Source organism: Melanostigma gelatinosum (genome assembly GCF_949748355.1).
Source record: "Melanostigma gelatinosum genome assembly, chromosome: 24".
In the NCBI taxonomy this organism is placed as follows: domain Eukaryota; kingdom Metazoa; phylum Chordata; class Actinopteri; order Perciformes; family Zoarcidae; genus Melanostigma; species Melanostigma gelatinosum.
The window spans coordinates 4,250,099-4,271,331 of NC_136657.1; the positions used below are offsets into that span (position 1 = coordinate 4,250,099).

Below are 21,233 nucleotides of genomic sequence, written 5' to 3' on the forward strand. Positions count from 1 at the left end.
CCGAAAGCCCCGCAGCCTTTAACAAACTCAGCAACGTTCCTCTGACACTCGCTGTCGCCCCTCGGTTCCTGGAAAAACTACACACAAAAAGTCACTAAATTAGCTTTAAATACTCACACAAAATGTTAATAAACTGTTTATGAAGGTGTTAAAGGATTTTTCGTCATGTAAACAATCTTATTCCAGGCGTTGCTAGTGCACTTGCCACCTGCTGCTTACCAGTATCAAGCTAGCTAAAAGAAAATGAGCTAGACTTCCGGTTTAAATTTTCAAATTAAGACGTTGTGTACGTTTTCATATATTTTGTTTAAAATGTGACTTTCTGTAAAAGCTACATTAATCATTATTTTATTGCTGTTAGTAGTAAGATGCCTGCTTGTTGTGGTCTAGTGTATTTGTTTTCAGTAACTTATGAGGAATCATCTCAGTTTTTATCTTGTCTTCCAAACCTGCTCATTAAGCTGAACAAAACAAAACAAAAATCACCTACAAAATATATATGATATAAGTTAAAATGAGTTCTGATGCCGACAGAAAAGTGGACAAGCTGTGGTGACATGGCTGTTCCAAGAGGAGGCTAAATAAATAGCACAGTGGGTGATCCGTAGCTGCCGACCACTGCTGACAACGAGGTATGCCTTTATTTTGAAAGAAGCTGTTCCTACCTCTGTGTTGAGTTGAAGCTAATATAAGCTACTTTGATAGAGGTCTGACAGGGAAGTAGGACAAGAACAAGGAGGATATGACGTTGACAAGCTCATGGTCCATTGTGTGTGTGTGTGTGTGTGTGTGTGTCTGTGTGTGTGTGCGTGTGCGTGTGTGTGTGTGTGTGTGTGCGTGAGAGAGACAGAGAGAGAGAGCTTTATTACTGCAGGCTCGTACTGGTTTTGGTGACCAATGGTTTTAGCTCTGGTTAACAGTGGACTCATAGTGGAATTAGCCTACATTCAATATTCGTAGTATTTATTGTTTATTACAGTAGTTATTTTTAATGAGCATTATTAGTATCACAGCAATATCATTTTAGATATTAATCTATGCAGGAATCTGATCTGGTGGTATCAGATTTACATATCAGATGTCTCATATCTTCTTTCCTTTTTATCTCTAGAATAGAAAATAACCGCAAAAAAACAAAGGGTGCAAAAAGAAGAGCACATACAAATGAGATAACACAAACCCTGTTGATTAAATGAGGAGGCTAGACTTTAAGTGACAGTACAACAATTTAATATTTAGGTGTCTAAAAACTGCTCACCACCCTTGACTCTAAATTGATTTTTTTTAATACTTTAATGTCAAAGGGAAAACAAATCTGGTGCATGGCAATGCTCTAATTGCATTTTAATTTTAAGTCAGTTTGTAAATACTACTCTCAACATTAAACTGTGATTTTAAACATTAAACTGGGTTTTCTTCTGTAGAATGTTCATTGGATAATTAGGTTTATTTATACATATATAGCACATGTATAGCCTTCCACATGCAGCCCTGTGTCCCTCCATCCACTCACTTTGTCCACCGTCCCGGGTCGGAGTCGCTCCAGCAGCCGGCACAGCACCGCTCCATCCTGCAGAGACGTCTGGAGGAAAGCCTCTGGATCCGAGATGCTTTTCTTGGGAGACTCCAGGACCCCCAGCGTGATGAGCCACGTTACCGTATGTTCGGCCGAATTCATGGCCGGATCTCCAATGTCATACAACAACACGCAGCAGCAGCAGCTTCAGTGTCCGCGCTCTCCTGTTCGTGGTCCGACCGAAATGAGACAGAAGGGTCTGCTAGCCGCGCCTTGTTTGAACATCAACGCGCACTGGTTTGGATCACACAGGCTGATGATCCAAAATAGAAGAAAAATAATAGATGTGGAAATGAGAAAGGTATTTCCTCCCCCCCCCCCTCTCTCTCTCTCTCTCTCGCTCTCTCTCTCTCTCTCTCTCTCATTTGCTTGTGTGGCAGCAGGACCAGTGTCAAGTTACGCACTCTGAGACGCGACTTCCTTTGACAGTTTTTAAATTAAAAGGCTACACGAAGGCTATTTTGTGTGTATTATTAACATGTTATTAATATGTGCTTTGCGCTTTTACTTTGAAGACAAAACCCTCTAACTTCCGCTTTAACCCACGCTTTTATTGTTGCTTTTGACGTAGCAAATCACAGGACCGTCCCATTGATGACGAACAGGCTGATCAAACCACACATGACTCCGAACTACATTAAAAAATCTACACATTTAAAATATGCTGCTCATTTATCGACAACATTGTATTGTAAGCAAATCAGTTAAATATTCCTCATTAAAACAAGCGTTGCTTAGATGATAATGACTTGTTATCAACTGTGTGTAACTGGGCTGTGTCGCCCTCTGCTGCACAGTTTAGGTTATAGGTTTAGCTGATGGCAAAGAAAAAACTCATTATGAACCCTATAAATTACTTATATAATGATATTTACTTGATCAATCCAACCCCCAAAACAGGGTATGAAGATTATTGATTCTGCAGCGTAACACTGCTTTGTAATGTAACCAATGCAGCTACTAATTTATTGGTTCTATGCCACACACAAAAAGTCAGTCAGTAACGCCCATCATGCATCACGGTGTCTGGGCCCTCTGCACCCTGCTCCTTGTCACCACCTACGTTAAGCAAGACTTTCAACAATACACAAATGTGTCATGTTTGAAAGTATTTTGGGTTGGGTGGTGAGTGTGAAAAGTGCCTATGTTATGCATAACAGGATGTCACACTGAGTATTTCTACGAGATCAGTGTCACTTCCATGTGTGAAGTCAGCAAAGCAGAATTCAACAGCTCATATTGAACTCGTTTCTCTCTTGTTTTCTTGTGATATAAGTTTTATTTCAATGTAATTGTGATTTATCATTTGCGCCAAAGGATTGAGAATAAAGAAATGGCGGCCGGGTAGCGTCTGATCAGGCCAGAGCTAGAATAGAGAGCCGTCTAACTTTACCTCAGAGTCAACAAAGACGAAACCACCGGGGTTGAATCTGAAAGAATGGAGAGAATGTTTCCATCAACAGCCTCGTGGCCGCCACAGTGTTCACCGCAGTGCATCTGAAAGGTTTAGTACCTGTCGTGCTGTAGCTTTGCATGAATGCTGTTCCTCTATAGAGAGGGCAGTTTTTAAATTAAGAATAGAATAATGTGCAAAGTAACAATCAGCATTTCATAAGGCATGACCCTTAAATCACTCTGAAAGTGCATTCACGTTCAGATTCACCCTCTGAGGACCATGAATGTGTGCCGAATGTCGCACAGCGTGGCTAAAAACCAGCTTGTTGTTCTCTTAAAGGAGTTGATAGAGATGTCGTGTCAATACTCAAGCCTAACTCCCCAGTTTTCACCTGTTCTGTGCTTTTGCTCATTAGCCCATTTGGAGGAGGAAGTGAGTGCACTATGTGCCATGTCCCTTTGTGTGTGGGGGGGGGGGGGGGGTGACACGGTGGTTTCATCAGTCCTGTCATTGTTAAGCTGCTCTTCAACTTCCTTATTCGCCTGTGAAGTGTCGTTTCCTCTTTCGCTCACTGATGCGTTCCTTCTTCTTCTTCAGGGGCACGGCTCTGTGCTATCCGGCTCTGTTAACCTGCCAAAGACAAACGGAAAAATCGGCACTTTGCAAAGTAACATGAATGCAGTCTGTCGCTGGCACTGGCTTGTCTGCACTTTTAGAGGCGAACAATACGTCGCTGGGGCTGGTACAAGAGTTGGTGAGTACCGACAGATCGCAGCAGAAGTCAAATCCTTTGCTCGGATCGTAATGTTCTTCAAATCCAACGGCATCATCGTTGATCGTTGATCATTGTCTCCTGTCTCCTGTCTCCTGTCTCCTGTCTCCTGTCTCCAGCTTCAATGCGTCCCTTCACGTATGAGAGCGAAGGAAGAGAGTGAAATGATGTCTGTTGGCTTGACAGCAATGTATGCCTGCATGCAGTAGCACACACGCTGTGTGTGCGTGTGTGTGTGTGTGCGTGTGTGTGTGTGTGATGTCTGGAGACAGCTGCACCCTGCACTGGAGGAGCATGTCTCCCACCAGCCCGTCAGATTCCTCGCATGCGTCTCCTCTGGCCACCGTCTCCAGGGACAGCATCTTCCCGGTGAAGATCATCAAAGTGTGTTTCTTTAGCAACAGCTCCAACCTGGGCAAGAACTTCAAACTGGTCCGCTGTGAGGACGGTTGGACTGTCAAGGTATACTCTGCTGTACTCCAGTTATTCTACGACAGTACATACTGCACTTTACTTTGTTGTACCCTTCTGTGTTGTACTTTGCTGTCACTCTACGACTGTTTCTGAACACATTCTGAAAGCCCACAGACGTCCCCGTGTCATGATTTCTGTCCCAGGATGTCGTTAACGTGGTGCTGTCCAGCGGCTGCGTGGGTCCAGATATAACACACGGACTCTGCTATTGCCTCCTCCTCAAACACCTCAAGTCCTCAGTGGTGCACTGGCTGCACCCGGAGCTGACCGTGTCCGAACTCACGCAGCGGTACGAGCAGCAGCACCTGGAGGCCGAGTGGAGGTCAGTACTTCAGTCTTTGTGTAGTTGTATCGTGTAAAGTGGCTCGGGGGGAGCTAACCGTGCCGCTTGTTTGTACAGATATGACCTGAGGGTCAGATACATCCCGTCAGGCTTCATGGAGGAATTCAAAGATGACAGAACCACAATGCTCTACTTTTACCAGCAGGTCAGTCACACGTTTGCTTACTCTTGCAAATTACTCTTCGATTTTACTCTCTCGCTCTCTTCCCGAGGGTAAGATTCAGGATTAGGTTTAGATTAGGGACGAGGTTAGGTCTGGGACTGTGTTTATAATGGCTGCAGTCAATGGAAGGTGTGTGTGTGTGTGTGTGTTTACCCCTCAGGTACGATGGGACTACATGCGGCAGTATGCCTCAAAAGTCAGCGATGGGATGGCTCTCCAGCTTGGTTGCCTGGAAATTAGGTACTGAGCAACCACCACCTCATGCACGCTCTTAAAAATAAAGATATTTGTGTTCCAGATTGAACAAAAACGCCTGGAGATGAAATGTTCTCAGTGCAAAATCAAACACTGTCTGTTTATACGATCACAAAACATCCATTGTGTTCATTTCAGGAGGTTCTACAAAGACATGAATCCAAACGGACTGGAGAAAAAGTCCAACTATGAACTATTGGAGTAAGTCGCTTGGATTGAGGCCTTTTTATCCCGGTTTGAATCCCTTGACGCGTTTGCATATCTGACCGCATGCTGTTGACTCTCCTCCTTTAGGAAGGACGTGGGTCTGGACCTGTTCTTTCCCAGAGAGCTGATCAACGGCATGAAGGTAACGAGCTGAAACGACGACAGCACATGGCGCAAAGAGACCGCACGATTATAATTTGTCTGCATTGCAACGCCTCAGCCCAAACAGCTACGCCGGCTGATCCAGCAGACCTTCCAGGGCTACTCCGCTCTGAAGCAGGACCAGTGCATGGCCAGGTTCTTCACCACTCTGGCCCAGTGCTACAGCTACACGCAGGAGCGCTTCGCCTGCAGGCTGGTGGTGAGCGTGGGGGAGGTTGAAGGTCATTTCCTGTCAAGCTAAATGTTGTATTTTCTGACGCATTTGCGTGTGCGTGTCTTGTGTCTTTAGCACGGCTGGAATCTAACAATCAACCTGGTCATCGACCCTGAAGGCATCAGTCAGCAAACTGAAAACTCCACGGTGAGCATGATGAGCATGCAAGGCTCTGCAAACATAAATACGCCGCATGCAACACCTCAGTAACAATCAGCCGTATTTGCGGACGCTGATCCGTCACAATGTATTTATTCATTGGCGTCTTTGTCTCTTTTGCAGCCCATCTGTCTGGCCACGTTCTCTCAGGTGCGCAGTATGTCCTACTCTGCTGAGAGTGATGGCCAGGCTCTGCTCACTGTGCACATAGAGGGAGCCAAACAGGTGACTTCCTCTGGCCTCTGAGTTGCACTTTCATGAAGCGGTTTGAACCCACACTGAATATCTTGTGTCTTCAACCCCTCCAGCCGCTGTCGGTCAACACCTCCTCCCTGGCCGTGGCAGAAAACATGGCCGACCTGATCGATGGCTACTGTCGGCTGGAAGGCGCCTCTGAGGGCTCGCTCATTATCCGACCCAGCAAAGGTACACTTGAGTCATAAATGTAGCGAAAACATCTGCTGACAACCCAGGGATACGTTTGGCTCCTATTTCCCATGAATCATAAAGACTTTACTCGGGTGCTTTCTCTTTCTTTTCCACTTCAAACAACTGGTTCAAATAATATGATTAAACCGGGGCCTTCATTTAAAAAGTCGTATCATAACTGATAAGAAGGATGTCAGAAGGTACCGAAGCCATGTGTAAAAAAAATGTCCCTTTAATTTGCAAATCCGAACTGAAAACTAAACCGAAGATTCTGTTCTTTCAGGGAGAGATGCAAGACTGAAATTACCTGACGTCCCACAAAGGTGAGCGTGATGAATCATATTGGAAAGTAATTTACTTTCATTTTCACACCTTCCTCCTCCTTCGTGCTCATATTTTGGTCGACTGGACCAAAAGGTCACAGGCTGATAACGTGATGATGCTGCGTTGCTTTAAAGAAGTCTCCCTCTCTCTTCCAGTGGCGGTGCCAGTGGTCCTGATGGAGGTCTGAGTAAGTCTCATGACTGATTTACAAATGACGCATCAGATGTGGACTGTAATTTACATCCTGACTTGGACTATTCAACAACGATTCAAGTTTGTTTTTTTCTTTCTGTTTGCTTGTGGCTGTAAACGGAACAACAAATGTAAAGTAGACCTTTCATTTCAACATGTTTCTCCTCAGGTTCGGATCTTTATGAGGAGATTCCAGGGGGCAAAGAAGACTCCGGTGGTGAGTCGTGTTTCACTGAAAATGAATAAAAACATGTGATATTAATGTACAAATATTTGCATCCAGGTCTCTAGACGCCCTCTGTTTCTTAACGTCTATGCTCAGAGAAGCACAGGATCTCCAGAGACGACGTCGTTGTGGGTCGGATCCTGGGCGAGGGGTTCTTCGGAGAGGTTCACGACGGAGTTTACAAAAGCCCAGTGAGTTGGTCGTCTTTGTGAAAACATGTCAGCTGAGCGAGTGCTGCCCCGGTGGATAACGTGCCCATGCGTGTGTCTGTAGACGGGAGAGAGGATCTGCGTGGCCATCAAAACCTGTAAGGACTCCTCGGCTGAAGTAAAAGAGAAGTTTCTCAGTGAAGCCGGTGAGTATGTCGCAGGGAGTAAAGGCTTCACAGGTGTTGTGCAGAGATCTATGATGCAACTGCACTGCCTGACACACGGTCACAACAGGAAGTGTAAAACTTTCCCATCACGACGTAAAATAACTTTTTGGCACGTCGACATCTTCCTCACATTAAACTGATCATTCTTCGAATCGCCTTCAGAGTGACATGTGATGATAATAGTGTCTGAGTTTGGAACATTTCAGTGTTTTGCCTGTTTTATCAGTGAGAACTTTGCTGTCGTCGACTTCCTGTTGCCTGGATGTGGCTTTGTGAAAAAGCTCTGACTGGAGCCTGTGGTAACCTCGGGTTCGACACAAGAGACCTTTTTTTGATTTGAGTTCAGAGACGACTGACAAAGTATAGGTTGAGGAAGATAGCAGGCGATGGATACACTTGCACGTAATGTTACGATAAGAGAAGAGAAGATGGAAAACAATGTTCGGACAGAGCAGCCACAGGACAACATTCATTCAGAGGCCTGTTTGTCTCCACCTGAAGAAAGTGGTGAACTGCTCTTTGCAGCTAAAAGTAAGAGAAAGCGTGAACTATTCATCAAGAAAAGGAAGATGGCAATCCATCCCTTGGAAAAGCTCTTTCACACCAACACATTTTGGGTTTCCTGGTTTCCTGGTTCAGAGTCGTACCATCTGTTCTCCAGTGACGTCCTTCTCTGTCGTCTTCCTCTGATGCGGACACATCGCTACACGAAGCGATATGTTATTCACCCGAGCTGCTCTGTCTGATGCAGGCTTGATGAAAAACCTGGATCACCCCCACATCGTGCGCCTAATCGGAGTCATCGAGGTCGACCCTGTCTGGATCGTCATGGAGCTCCTTCAACACGGAGAGGTGTGTGATTAAACCAACAGTACAGAACATAATACTGGCTGAGATGAATGTATGAAGTGTTCTTTTTGTTTGATTCCCCGACAGCTGGGGAGCTATCTCCTGCAGGAGCAGTACATCCTGACCACTGCAAAGTTAACACTGTACTGTCTGCAAATCTGCAAAGCCTTGGCTTACCTGGAGGGCCTCAACATGGTGCACCGGTAACTCATTCAAGGAAAGCATGAACGCTCTGCTTGTCTTCATTGCAACACGGATACTTGATTGGGTCTGGCTTCTGTTCCGTCTGTGTGCTGCAGAGATATAGCGGTGAGAAATGTCTTGGTGGCGTCTCCCGAGTGCGTCAAGCTCGGCGACTTTGGCCTGTCTCGCTATGTAGACGAACAAGAGTATTATAAAGGTACACACACACTACACACACACACAATGTGTGTGGTTCTACATTTCAACTCATTCAGCGTGTTCATATCTTCTTGTTTCTTTAAGGAGGTTCAAGTTTATTTTGGGGTGTTATTTACCTCCTGCTGGCATTCTTTATATTTTAATCTTTGTAAAAATCTGTTGTTTTTTTTTGGTCTATTTCTCTTCAAATATGCTTCTTCTGTGCGCAGCCTCCGTGAGTCGATTGCCGATCAAATGGATGGCACCGGAGTCCATCAACTTCAGACGCTTCACCACAGCTAGTGACGTCTGGATGTTTGGTGAGAAATACAACACGTTGTGTACATCGCGGTGCATCTGAACATGAAGATGAACTCTCAGAATGTGTGGGCAGTATAATGCTGTGCCCACAGTTATGAATTTAGTTCCACAATTGTGAAACTTTGGTTTTCATTGGCAGAAGTGGACACAACTCATTCATGAGGAAGTCTACACTCCAGCCAGACTCGAGCCATTTCTGTCATAAAATTAAACTTTCTGTTTTAATATACAGACGAGCATATCTCTGACATCTGCTTGTGTATACAGCAAGCATTTAACTGGGTTATGTTAGAGGCCAGACTAACATTTAAATCACAAGTTTATTCATAACACTGTGATTTAATTCTAGGGCGAACCGATACAAGAATTACAATGGTAGTCGTGTTTTGTTCGACCAGGTGTGTGTGCGTGGGAGACCTTCTCGATGGCCCAGCAGCCGTTCTTCTGGCTGGAGAACGGGCAGGTGATCAACCAGCTGGAGTCGGGGGTTCGACTCCCCAAGCCGCAGCAATGCCCGCCCACCGTCTACTCCCTGCTCAGCCAATGCTGGGCCTACGAGCCGCACGCCCGGCCCAGCTTCAGCCAGCTGGTCTGCTTCCTGAGGTGCACGCGCGTTCCTCCCCTCTATCGCTGTACCACACGTCGACGTCATAACACTAACTGATGTCTGCGTTGGTGTGCCAGTGAGTCCCACAGGATGGAGCTGGAGCAGGAGGGGAGGCGAGACCGATCCCACTCCATCACATCAACGCTGGACCCAAAGCACATCACAGAGGCTCCGCCCAAGGTACGCAGCTCGATGCTGCTCCCAAGAAAAACTGCATTGAAGTGAATTGGTGTTAAGTTTGCGCTGCCTCCTATATGACCATGACAGGCTGTGTTTTTAAATCACATGTTCTCTCTTTCTCTCTCTCACCAGCCATCCAGAATACACGGCAATACCCTTCCTCGAGGCACGCACATACAGGTGTCCACACACACACACACACACACACACACACACACACACACACACACACACACACACACACACACACACACACACACACACACGGAGTAACATGCTACAAGGTCATTCATTGTATTTCATATCTGATCAAATCTACTTCCCGCTCCCTTTATGGAGCAAAAAAAACTGCAAATGTCCAGAATTACATCAAAAAACAGAAGGAAGTTTGTAGTTGAGTCACGTTCTGCAGCTGCTCTTTAGACCAGAGTGTCAAAAAGTGGATGACTCAGCAACAATGTGGACATTAACTGTATTTTGATGGCCAAAATACTCTCCTAGAAATTGAGTGAAAGCTGAACAAATCCCGAGACAAAGATGATTCAAACAATCAAGTTATCCTGCCTTGAAAGGTGACATTTAAAGGGTGTGTGTGTGTGTGTGTGTGTGTGTGTGTGTGTAGGGAACAGACAGGGACACCAGGCCGGTGTGGCAGAAAGAGAACGAGCGAGTGGAGGACACTTTACAAAGACAAAGAAGAGAGATGCTGGTGGATAAACAGTGGCTGGAGCAGGAGGAGAGACAACTGGTGAGGGAACACACACACACACACACACGCACACACACACACAGAGCATGCCTTGCGCTGCTCGTCGCAGCACAGGAAGAAGTTTGTGGCCTCGCGAGTGTGACGAAAGAGAGTGACGTGTCATGAAAGCGGAAGATCTTTGGCAAGCACATGACACGTGAAAAAGAGACATGACCACCTCGCCTACATTATGCAACCACTGCCGGATTCACTACCATCTGCTTTTTCCCCTGCAGGATCCTGTGGTGAGAGTGGATTCACACATCAAGGTACTTATTATCTTGTTTTTATATCCTCTTGTGCTAATTCGAGAGTTATATTAAAGCTGCATTAAGCACTTTCTTACCACTAAAGGGCAGCGGCAAACCTGTAAACCTCTCCATCATCTCCAATTTTTGAAAAGCCAATTCACAGAAATAACCCGACCTCTGACCTGACATGAATTTTGAAACTCATTTAAATTGCTAGATTCACATCCTGTTTTCTTCCTCTCTTTTTTTTTTGCAGCCTCCTGAAAAAAGCCCAGACAATGGTGAGCCTTCTTAAACAGGCTTGACTGTGAAGCAGAGACACACGGCATAACTAGTTACAACATATTAATAACAGCTTGTACAGGCTGCATATAGGCAAACATTCCAAGACAAAAAAGGAATGAAAACGAGTTAAAAATGCATTACTTTCCCTATAAATTGTATATAGAATATGCAAAATATGTGCAGGGAAACAAAATGTGCAGATATGCAGCTTTTTCTTTCTCCCTCAGGTCCTCCAGAAAAGCCCCCGATGCCTCCCACAGCCACACAGGTAAAAGATAAAACACCCCTCCCCCGAGGAGGAAATAGTCTCAGATTTTGTTACTTTCTTATGAAAAGAACCGTTGAAAACAACTCGAAAAGTTCCAATCGTAAGACTTTTGTTTTTCGCCGAAACTGAGCATTTTGGTTCAAAACAAGCCGTGTTGTGTTGTCGCAGCCTCGGCCCACGGCTGAGCTGGACCGATCAGGTGACCAGGTCTACACCGGCGTCATGGCGATGGTTAAACAGGTGGTCAAGCTGAAGAATGACGTCAACACTCTGCCGGCCTCCGAGTATCCCAACGCTGTCAAAGTAGGCCGTCTTTATCCCGTTTAAGAACACGTGGCTGTAAACACAAACACCACAGTAAACTAAGCTGTGGTTACCCCCCCCTGTCTTTGTCTCCCTCGTCCACCTCCAGGCGGCAGGGATCACTCTCCGCAGCCTGATCCAAAGCGTGGATGAGATCCTGCCCACCCTGCACAGCTCGGTCACCACAGAGGTCAGCCTCACTTCACCTCTCTTTGCATCAACCAGTGAACCTGCGTGTGGTCGACAGCGTGATTAGTTGATTGGAGATGGGTACCTGCAGTTGCGTTGAACCAGGACACAGATGTGTGATGTAGCATGTGATCGTCTCTCTGCTCTCCATCTCAGATCGAGGGCACTAAGAAGCTGCTGAACAAGGATTTAGGGGAGCTGATCAACAAGATGCGACTGGCCCAGCAGAACTCGGTGACGACGCTGAAGGAGGAATGCCAGCGGCAGATGTTGGCGGCCGCTCACACTCTGGCTCTGGACTCCAAAAACCTGCTGGACGCCGTGGACCAGGCTCGGGTCCGGGCCAACCTGGCCAGGCCCAGACCTGCATGGCGAGGTGCAGAGGATTCTGGGGAATGAAGTTCCCCTCGCTGATCGAAGGGCCTCTGGTTTTAATCACGGACACGATGTTCAGGTTGAAGAATGAGCGGAGGAGTTTGTGTGAAGCACTTCCTGTACTCATGCCAATGAAAGAGGTCATATTATATTTGTATTTCCTCTGAAAAAAAATACAATCATGTTCAGTTAAACTGAGCGTTTCTTGAAGTTGAACAAAATATACTACCACAGTTTTGTTTTTTTTGGAGAATTCTTTTTACTATTAAAGACAATGTGATTTTGCACTTTCTGTGTTCTTTTTTTTCCCTTTTGCATCATTAGACAAGATAAGCGTTGAACAGATGCCGAGCACACACGGAGCTCTCCGGTAGGACACTCTGTATCAGTCACTCTCGAAAATCTGAGGCCACGCACCGGCAGTTTAATGACAGGTTTGACTTCTGTTCTTGCACCTGCTTCGAGAGAAGACTTGCACGATCGCTGCAAGAACATGAAGTGAGTCCCAGGAATGATGAGCCAGAGGAAGAGTTGGCAACGACAACAACTTCTATAATGTCTTGGCGAAGAAGGGGCTGAATAGAATAACGTAAAGAGAAATGAAACTGGATATTCAAGTTCTCTCTTGCCTCTAGTAAGAGCTTACTATTACCATAAATCAAATAAAGGCCTAAAGAATACAAGGCATAGCAGGTGTGTGAAACAGGAAACAGCCACTGAACAAAATGTTCTGCATCTGCTGTTGCCAAATAATCTGTTACATGACATTCTTTTTACATGAACAGCCCCACCTCTTTCAGAACACACGAACACAGAATTCTATGACTTTAAAAACATGAGCATGTCCTCAGGTAGCTCAAAGTAAATGACATTTTACAAGCTTTGCATCCTCCCATCCATGTTTGGCATGAACGTCTTTATTCGGTTGGCATTTTTTTTTTTTTTTTTGCTTCCCTCAAGTTTCCTGCAGCTTCCTCTGTTATAAATGTTGTCAACACATTCCTGTTATAGTTGAGTCTCGCTGCACCATTTTGCAATAAACAAGCGACTCCTTCCGTTTTCTGTTCCCATTATTATGTCCGACGACATGGAAAATACATTGAAGTAAAGTGACAAATAAAAAACTTCCACTGATGGTTGTTTCATGCACTCTGAAAGGGTGCAAAGAGCCATTATACAGGCTGGTACAGGTGTGTCTGTAGGTGAGGCGTCGCGGTTTTACTTCATCGCCGCCTCTCGTTGTGTATTTACATGTTCCTTTAAAAGGAGGGGTGAGGTGAGGGCAGTCAGCCTCAGCAAAGACATCAGTAGACATCAGGAGCTGCTCACCAGGTGAGGATTTTACTGATATTGTTATTTTCAGACCATTCACAAAGGACAGACATGTAAAGGTGTGTGGATGAGCATGAGTCAAGCACTTTAAAAAAAAAAATGAATTCAGAAAAACCTGTTCGGATCAGCCCTCACGGTTCGGATCACTTTTTTTTTTTACAGTGTAATCATCATCGTGTGTAAAGCTCTACTGCTGCTGTTCCTTTTCAAGTAACAAGTCCCCGAATATCAATGCAGAGTGTCAGTGAACAGACATAAAGCAGTAGTGCGTTCACGTGACCGGAGCAGCTTAGAAGCGGTCAACGGTGACGTCATGGCGAGCGGAGGAACGTCAGAAGCCGCGTCGTCATTTAAGTCGCAAGTTTGGGAACATTTTGTCTTCCGTGTAACGTATAATGACGGATGAGGGTGGTGGACAAAGCGTTACGGTATGTAGGCGTTATTTAAAGAGAGACACGCGACAACGGCAAAACATCAGCATGTCCACACATATGAAGAGACACCATCCCGTCTGTCAGCGACGGGGACACTCCGGTGTAGAAAACAAAGGATTTCTAAATCTGGTTAAAATGCTTGAGCCACGCTACGAAATCCACTCACGCACCCACTTCAGTGTGAAGCTGTTCCAGATGTCTATGAGAAGGAAAAGACTGTAGAGAGACTGCTTTCACCACGGCGGAGTGATTCTTAGTCCGGTGCTGTAGACACGCCCCTCTCTGTGAGAGTCACACACACCTGGGGCAGGTGCTGTAGACACGCCCCCTCTGTGAGAGTCACACAGACACACACCTGGTTCAGGTGCTGACAGAAGTATCAGAGTGAAGCTGGACAGGCCCAATAATATTCCAGTCACCACAGAAAGGTCGACCCTCTCCCCAGACAATGGAGATATTCTCATTCTCAACTTTTTAAATTGCTTAAAAGGCTGCGTGAAATCTTTTGTGTGAATCTTGAAACTCCTCGCACCCCGCCACGCCTAATGACATGTTGCGCAGACAATTATTGTTAAAAACCCAAAGTACAGGACAATTGTCTTTCTACGCTTGAGATGCCAGCCTTCTCGTGGCATTTCTTTATTATGTCTTGCTGACTGAGGGAACATTTGAATCTGAATGTAGCGAGGCCTTAAGGGGGAGGGGAAATTAAAGGGGACCAACAACGCCACCTGGGGAGTTCCACCCTGGGAAATAAAAACTTTAAACAACCCTAATATATGACTTGACAATTTATTAAGGGCACACAGATTCACTACCGGTATTTGGACAGACGCGTTTCGTAAAACAAACATTTATTTTAAAGAATTAAAGAAAGAAAAAGAGGCAAAACAATCAGACAAAACAGAGGCAGCAAAACAGGAGCAGGTGAACCTACAAATGATAAACAGAGATTAAAAGGGCACACCATGCTGCAAAATAATACAAATTAAGATTGTGACTATACTTACCACCTCAAACAAGGGGTAAGTAGTCAGCCGGCAACAAGAGGAGCAATATGTGTGACACTCACCACCAGAACAGGGGCCGAGAAGGAGTGAGGCCAGGACCACAGGTGCCTTATGAATGCTGGCACTAATTGGGGGGCGGAGCCTGAGTGCTGCATTCACAACACACCTCCTATTCTGAGGAGCGTTCCCCACTACATCATGAAGCACAAAACGTGTCGAACATTTGCAACCTCATGCAATGTTGCAGGTATAAAAAGGCCTCCAGGGAATACTGTACTTCCTGAATATTGCAAGCAGGCAGAGCATATGTGTGTAATACTACCAGTGCAGAAAATCAGATGGAGACCTGTGCACGTATCAACACATCAAAAGTGCAAGATCTCAATCGAAAACAAGTCGTATTAAAGAGCTTCCTCTTGCACAACACGTCTGAATCGATCTATTTGTGTGCGTTTTCCTGAACTGCAGTGCCTTGAGTTCTCTCAGCCAATAAGAACAACTTTTGGGTTGCGACGAATACCTTTAGCTGGTGTTCGCCCCTCAGCGTGCACGCTTGCTCTTGTCTCTTTTTCCTTGTTGTAGAACGCAGGATGAAGAAGAAGCTGATCCTCGACGTGGACACCGGGGTGGACGACGCTCAGGCCATCATGGTGGCCATCGCCGACCCCGATGTAGAGATTTTGGGGATCACCTGCTGCTACGGCAACACGGCCCTGGAGAACATCCTCAAGAACACGCTGCGTGTCCTAAAAGTCTGCAACCGGCTGGACGTAAGTCTGTGACTGACTGAAACGACAGTCCCAAAGGAAGCCCTCGTACACGGGCAGAAATCGGTGCATGTCAATGGAGGTTTGGTGTTCTGATTGATTAAAGTGGGTTTAAGGGGTTAATGTATGTTGTTCTCCACGTTATGATGCTGTATTAAGCACAAAACATCACACTCCTCAGATCCCAGTGTATCGCGGCTGCTCAACACCCCTGCTGGCCCGTCAACAAAATGCTGGGGATTTCCACGGGAAGGACGGCCTGGGTGACGTCCCGGATCCGGACGCTCCCGGCCTGGAGCTGCTGCAGAAGAGGAAAGCTGCGAAGGCCATAATCAAGATGGTGAACGAGAACGCTGGAGAGGTGAGACAAATACCTGGGGGAGCAGGCAGCGAGGGGTCTGGTTATCTTGTGACTTTCCCCTTCTGGAAGTGTGTCTGGATCACAACAAGCCTGTGGGGAACTGCAAAGTGATATGGACTGCATCAAAAGATCTTGATTTTTTTGGATGATAGAAAATGAGTTGTACCTGAAAATAAGTTTTCAGACACGGGATAAGTCTCATCATGTCTTTCTTCTCGAAAAGATCGAAAAAGATCTGAAGGTATACGTTGCTTTTCTGCTGCTGTCTGCAGGTGACGCTCGTGGCCACGGCGCCCCTCACTAACCTGGCTGTCGCCGTGCAACTGGACCCCGACTTCCCCAAGAAGCTGAAGGCGCTCTACATCATGGGAGGAAACACTGAATGTAGGTTATACTGTTAAGTCTGGAGTCAATCTTTTATTCTTCTCTTCTGTGCACTGATGGTACTGAGAATAATGACTGTGTGTGTGTGTGTGTGTGTGTGTGTGTGTGTGTGTGTGTGTAGCCAGGGGTAACTCCACAATATGTGGAGAGTTCAACTTCGCGTCTGACCCCGAGGCGGCCTACATCGTGCTGGACCGCTACACCTGTCCCACCTACATCGCCCCCTGGGAGTTCAGCTGCAGGAACAGCCTGCCGTGGGTGAGCTTTCGACAGAACCATTGACAATGATCTGAACAGTGGCGTTTAAACGACTTCCTCACTCGCTACGACAGTATTTATGTTTAAAGTGACGAGTGAAAAGAGATGCAATGATGGTTTCCTCCCTCAGTCGTTCTTTGACCAGTTGCTGGCTCATGACACAGAGAAGGCTCGCTTCATGGAAAAGATTTCGTGCTTCTGGATGACGGTAAGAGGTTGGGTTCTTGAGAGAATTGAGTGCTTTGTGCATCTTTACATGCTCATGATGAAAGAGAAACTCATAGATGTTGCTTGGGGGCCCCTCTAGTGGCAGCTGACTGATGTCTTGTCTCTGCAGAAAGCTCAGTCAGCAGACTACCAGAAGGAGGTCACAGAGGGAAGTGGGTTCAATTCCTGCGACACCTACCCCACGGCTGCCGCCATCGACGACACATTGATAACGGAGAGTGACGAGGCGAGCATCTGCCGCTTTAATGTCTTTAAGAACACAAAGCAGCTCAGATCTTGACCCGACAACGTCTCGTGTTCCTCCACCAGGTGGCAGTGTCGGTGGAGTTGCAGGGGACCCACACCCGAGGCATGATGGTGCTGGACTACATGGACCTGCTCAAGAAGGAACACAAGGCCACCGTGATGAAGCAAGTTGACTTGGAGAAGTTCAAGCAGATGCTCATGAATTCACTGAAGTAGAATGATTCTGTCACATGCTGAGGGCCTGAAGGTGCTTCACCTTCATGAATAAAACTGACTTTTGTCATGAAAACATCTCCTTGGACTTTGTTTTTGCCTGTTTTGGGGTTTAATCCGTTGCAGAATCCAGCTTGCACATTCCAGGAGAAGCACACCCACACAGCTGTTTCCAAGAAAAACACATTTTATTGATGCTTTGAAACCCAAAAGTCTGCAATCGCTTATCTTCAGATCAGATCATGATTCACAGATGTCTTTCGTACTCACTGTTCCATTTGGCTGAACACCGGAGGGTTTGATTCAAAGCACAAGCTGCACTGTTTCCTGTTGATTCCTGCTGCAACATTTTGTAATTACTTGTTGTTTATGCTGCAGAAGATGCAGGACGTTATGCAGCACTGCACAATTGAAACAGATTGTCTGCCTGTAGCCTGTGGGAGATTCCGATCTACTGCATGATGCTCCCGAGACCAAACAGTCTGCTTTGTTGTTGTTCCTCTAAAGTGGTAAACAATCTGGTTGTCATGACAGAGGCAGCTTTGAATGCATCTGTTCATAAGAAAAGGACATTGGTGTGAAATAAAAACACATTCCTCTATACTCAGCTGGGAGGTTGCCTCTCTAGAACCTCCTCTCTGCCCCGTGGCTTTTAAAAGGAGGTGAGCTGCTCCCAATGCAGACAGCAGTAAACATCGGCCACGCTCCGTTCACCAGGTGAGGATTTTGACGTTATTTGTGTGATTGAGTTTTTACCCAGAATGTCAACATAATTAATCCTTAACCTGTTACTGGGAATAACTTTGAATTTCCTCAATAAAGGCGATTATCACAGGCTCGTGTTGTGTAGAAGGCAAGGTACGAGTGTTTGTTTCGCACCTTTCAACAACGAGCTAAATCAAAAAAGTCAATACAGAAATACACAGAATAAGAAAGGCTACGCTAAAGTGGAAGAAATGGGAAATCACAGTCGAAGGCAAGAATGAAAAGTCCCAAGTGTACTTCAATAAAAAAACAGAGGCACAATATTCAAAGCTTCAGTTTCCTTGTGTGTCCCGGAAGTAAACTGCACAGAAACGGAACGCTGCTTCTTTTCATCTGTAGTCAACATTAAAACAGTTGACAAACCTACCTCTACCACTGCTTTATATTCCAACGATTTTATTAAAAAATAAAAAGAATCCTCGTAATGGAGAACGCCAGAACAAACAGTTCCTCTCTGTTGGTCTTTGTGGGAACAAGAGCAGCAGCAGACAAGCGAACTGAACATTTTTTATGTTACTGTAACTTCACACTCGCTCTCGCTGTCGCTCTCGCGCTCTCGCGCTCTCGCTCTCTCGCAGACTGACCTCGATACAAACCAGACAGCCTCTTCATGACAATTTTCAAAAATGTAACAAATTTCAAATAAAAAAATAACAATTTCTTTCAAAAATTTTGAATAAACTTTTAAAAACCTTTAAAAAATTGGACTTCATTTTTTTTATTTAAAAAATAAATTGAGTGATTACAATTTTAATGTAAAAAAAAAGAAAATTGTAACCTGAAGACCTTTGAAAAAAAAAAACTGAATAAACTTTAAAAAAATGTTTTTCAAAAAGAGACACATAGAGAAACTTAGCCACCATTACAATGTTCCTTTAAAGATAAAAGCACATGCACGTTTTTCACCAAACATTCCTGAGACACGGGTCCTTTTGATACTTTGCTGTGTTTTTAAATAAGCTGATAGCACCAAACATTTGTAAAATAGTGCGCCATGAAAGCAAAACAATAAGCTGAAAGACCCTCTATCACACGTATTAAGCTCTTCTCGTTGTTGAACATACTGCAGGATGAAGAAGAAGCTGATTATTGACGCAGACATCGGGGTGGACGATGCTCAGGCCCTCATGGTGGCCATCGCGGACCCCGATGTGGAGGTCTTGGGGATCATCTGCTGCTACGGCAACACGCCCCTGGAGAACGTCCTCAAGAACACGCTGCGTGTCCTGAAAGTCTGCAACCGGCTGGACGTAAGTCTGTGTTTTTAAAATACACGACTTTGGTTACAACCAACAGAGGTGTGGTGATGGTTGAGTTGTGATTTAGTGGGGGGGGGGGTCATATTAGCAGCTGGGATTGGGAAACACACCCCTTCACAAGCACGATGTACCACCCTCCTCAGATCCCAGTGTACCGCGGCTGTTCAGAGCCACTGCTGGCCCACAAACGCCATGCCGGGGATTTCCACGGGAAGGACGGTTTGGGCGACGTCCCGGATCCAGACGCTCCGGGCCTGGAGCTGCTGCAGAAGAAAAGGGGTGTGCCGGCCATGATCAAGCTTGTCAACCAAAACCCTGGAGAGGTGAGGCAAACCCCAAAAAGGAATTTCATGGAGCTCAATGTGTGATTTGATGAAATAAGTACGATTTATAGCTTTTTGTCCCCCCCCTCTCTGAGTTCAGGTGAGTCTGGTTGCAGTGGCGCCCCTCACTAACCTGGCAGTCGCCATACAACTGGACCCCTCCTTCCCCAAGAAGCTGAAGGCGCTCTACATCATGGGAGGAAACACTGAATGTAGGTTATTCATGTCGAGATCAATTCACCCGCCCAGATGTGTGAATTAAGAACGATGAATGTGTGTGTGTGCAGCCAGGGGTAACACCACGGTGTGCGGAGAGTTCAACTTCGTGGCCGACCCCGAGGCGGCCTACATCGTGCTGGACCGCTACACCTGCCCCACCTACATCGCCACCTGGGAGTTCAGCTGCAGGAACAGCCTGCCGTGGGTGAGCGAGGCTGAACGCGCAACCTGTTTCACAGAGTCTCGTTTAAAAGGGCGTTCCTGGACGTTTGGAACGTTTCCACGAATGTTTCCCACATCAAAAGCAACACATTCACATGGCAGTTTACTTTCAGGAGTGTCCTTTTGACGTGTTCTACTAACCAGTAATGTTAATGTTCTTCCTTGAGTCTTTCTGTGACCGCTGGCTGGGACAAACCACGGAGAAGGCTGCCTTTATGAAAAAGATTACATCCCTCTCCATGAAGGTATGTGCAGATCGCGGGAGCAGAGTTTAACATTGTGGGTTTAAGAGCCCTTTAAGTGATCTCCTGTCACAGCGTGGACCTTCGTGATGTCTTGTCTCTGCAGAAAGCTCAGTCAGCAGACTACCAGAAGGAGATCACAGAGGGAAACGGCTTCAATGCCTGCGACGCCTACGCCATGGCTGCCGCCGTCGACGACACATTGATAACGGAGAGTGACGAGGCGAGCATCTGCCGCTTTAATGTCTTTAAGAACACAAAGCAGCTCAGATCTTGACCCGACAGCGTCTCGTGTTCCTCCACCAGGTGGCGGTGTCGGTGGAGTTGCAGGGGACCCACACCCGAGGCATGATGGTGCTGGACTACATGGACCTGCTCAAGAAGGAACACAAGGCCACCGTGATGAAGCAAGTTGACTTGGAGAAGTTCAAGCAGATGCTCATGAATTCACTGAAGTAGAATGATTCTGTCACATGCTGAGGGCCTGAACGTGCTTCACCATCATGAATAAAGCGGAACAAAGCAGTATTTTGTTCTTGTTTTCATTTTTAAAAACATGCTTGAAGCATCTGTGGCGTCTTTTTTTTCCATTTTAGTGCAGGCTGTTGTTGGATTACTGCCTGGTCGCAATAAAAATTGCCTTCACATGCAAAAACAGGAAATTTTCTCTCCATCTTTCCCTTTTGCTCAAATAAGGGTGTGATTTTGCAGAGCAGCAGGAAAAAAAATGGAAATCTAATCGTGTTGTCAGGCTTCAAAAGAGAGCAAAAGAAAAAATGCGTGGTTGCACTGAAACATGAGACACAATTGTCCTCGGATGAATTGATCCGTGTCAAAGATGCCCAATAACCTAATTAATGCATGAATAAGCAACCTTTTATAGACTAAAACAAAAATACTTCAATAATAGGAGGAGGAGGAGTAAGAGGAGGAGACTAAACACTG

At 45.9% G+C, this 21,233-nt stretch overlaps 3 protein-coding genes across 3 annotated transcripts in view; 2 read left to right on the forward strand and 1 right to left on the reverse strand.

Moving 5' to 3' along the window:
- Nucleotides 1–1,828, reverse strand: part of arhgef7b (Rho guanine nucleotide exchange factor (GEF) 7b) — an 11,860-nt gene extending 10,032 nt beyond the window's left edge. The window contains exons 1-2 of the mRNA XM_079296286.1: nucleotides 1,514–1,828; nucleotides 1–77 (exon numbers count right to left, since the gene is read on the reverse strand). The exon at nucleotides 1–77 is cut by the window's left edge and continues 7 nt beyond it. Of these exons, the coding sequence (XP_079152412.1) occupies nucleotides 1–77; nucleotides 1,514–1,678 (242 nt within the window). The 5' untranslated portion in view covers nucleotides 1,679–1,828. The remainder of the gene's footprint in view (nucleotides 78–1,513) is intronic.
- Nucleotides 1,829–3,580: 1,752 nt separating this feature from the next.
- LOC306797081 (protein-tyrosine kinase 2-beta-like) lies at nucleotides 3,581–12,306 on the forward strand. Its single transcript, XM_079296261.1, has 30 exons — nucleotides 3,581–3,726; nucleotides 3,864–4,206; nucleotides 4,362–4,540; nucleotides 4,619–4,706; nucleotides 4,885–4,964; nucleotides 5,118–5,180; nucleotides 5,274–5,328; nucleotides 5,407–5,547; nucleotides 5,638–5,709; nucleotides 5,845–5,946; nucleotides 6,030–6,147; nucleotides 6,434–6,473; nucleotides 6,630–6,661; nucleotides 6,836–6,883; nucleotides 6,989–7,083; nucleotides 7,166–7,247; nucleotides 8,020–8,120; nucleotides 8,205–8,320; nucleotides 8,417–8,517; nucleotides 8,729–8,818; nucleotides 9,218–9,422; nucleotides 9,504–9,606; nucleotides 9,739–9,786; nucleotides 10,229–10,354; nucleotides 10,591–10,623; nucleotides 10,862–10,886; nucleotides 11,118–11,158; nucleotides 11,327–11,461; nucleotides 11,571–11,651; nucleotides 11,807–12,306. The coding sequence occupies exons 2-30, from the start codon at nucleotides 3,937–3,939 to the stop codon at nucleotides 12,047–12,049; spliced, it is 2,913 nt and encodes a 970-aa protein (XP_079152387.1). The 5' UTR covers nucleotides 3,581–3,726; nucleotides 3,864–3,936; the 3' UTR covers nucleotides 12,050–12,306.
- Nucleotides 12,307–13,307: 1,001 nt separating this feature from the next.
- On the forward strand, nucleotides 13,308–20,843 carry LOC306797457 (uncharacterized protein). The gene is made up of 15 exons (XM_079296823.1): nucleotides 13,308–13,357; nucleotides 15,384–15,571; nucleotides 15,750–15,929; nucleotides 16,202–16,313; nucleotides 16,435–16,571; nucleotides 16,702–16,779; nucleotides 16,909–17,025; nucleotides 17,109–17,257; nucleotides 19,093–19,273; nucleotides 19,426–19,605; nucleotides 19,706–19,817; nucleotides 19,893–20,029; nucleotides 20,214–20,291; nucleotides 20,395–20,511; nucleotides 20,595–20,843. The coding sequence occupies exons 2-15, from the start codon at nucleotides 15,392–15,394 to the stop codon at nucleotides 20,745–20,747; spliced, it is 1,911 nt and encodes a 636-aa protein (XP_079152949.1). The 5' UTR covers nucleotides 13,308–13,357; nucleotides 15,384–15,391; the 3' UTR covers nucleotides 20,748–20,843.
- Nucleotides 20,844–21,233: the final 390 nt, after the last annotated feature.

What these genes read in the sequence shown, in the direction of transcription:
- LOC306797081 (XM_079296261.1), top strand. Translation starts at nt 3,937, where the DNA reads ATGCCTGCATGCAGTAGCACACACGCTGTGTGTGCGTGTGTGTGTGTG. An exon ending in AGGACGGTTGGACTGTCAAG is followed by an intron (nt 4,207 to 4,361) that starts GTATACTCTGCT and finishes TTTCTGTCCCAG; the next exon opens with GATGTCGTTAACGTGGTGCT. An exon ending in CTCGAGGCACGCACATACAG is followed by an intron (nt 9,787 to 10,228) that starts GTGTCCACACAC and finishes GTGTGTGTGTAG; the next exon opens with GGAACAGACAGGGACACCAG.
- LOC306797457 (XM_079296823.1), top strand. Translation starts at nt 15,392, where the DNA reads ATGAAGAAGAAGCTGATCCTCGACGTGGACACCGGGGTGGACGACGCT. An exon ending in CATGGGAGGAAACACTGAAT is followed by an intron (nt 16,314 to 16,434) that starts GTAGGTTATACT and finishes GTGTGTGTGTAG; the next exon opens with CCAGGGGTAACTCCACAATA. An exon ending in GCAGGAACAGCCTGCCGTGG is followed by an intron (nt 20,030 to 20,213) that starts GTGAGCGAGGCT and finishes TTCTTCCTTGAG; the next exon opens with TCTTTCTGTGACCGCTGGCT.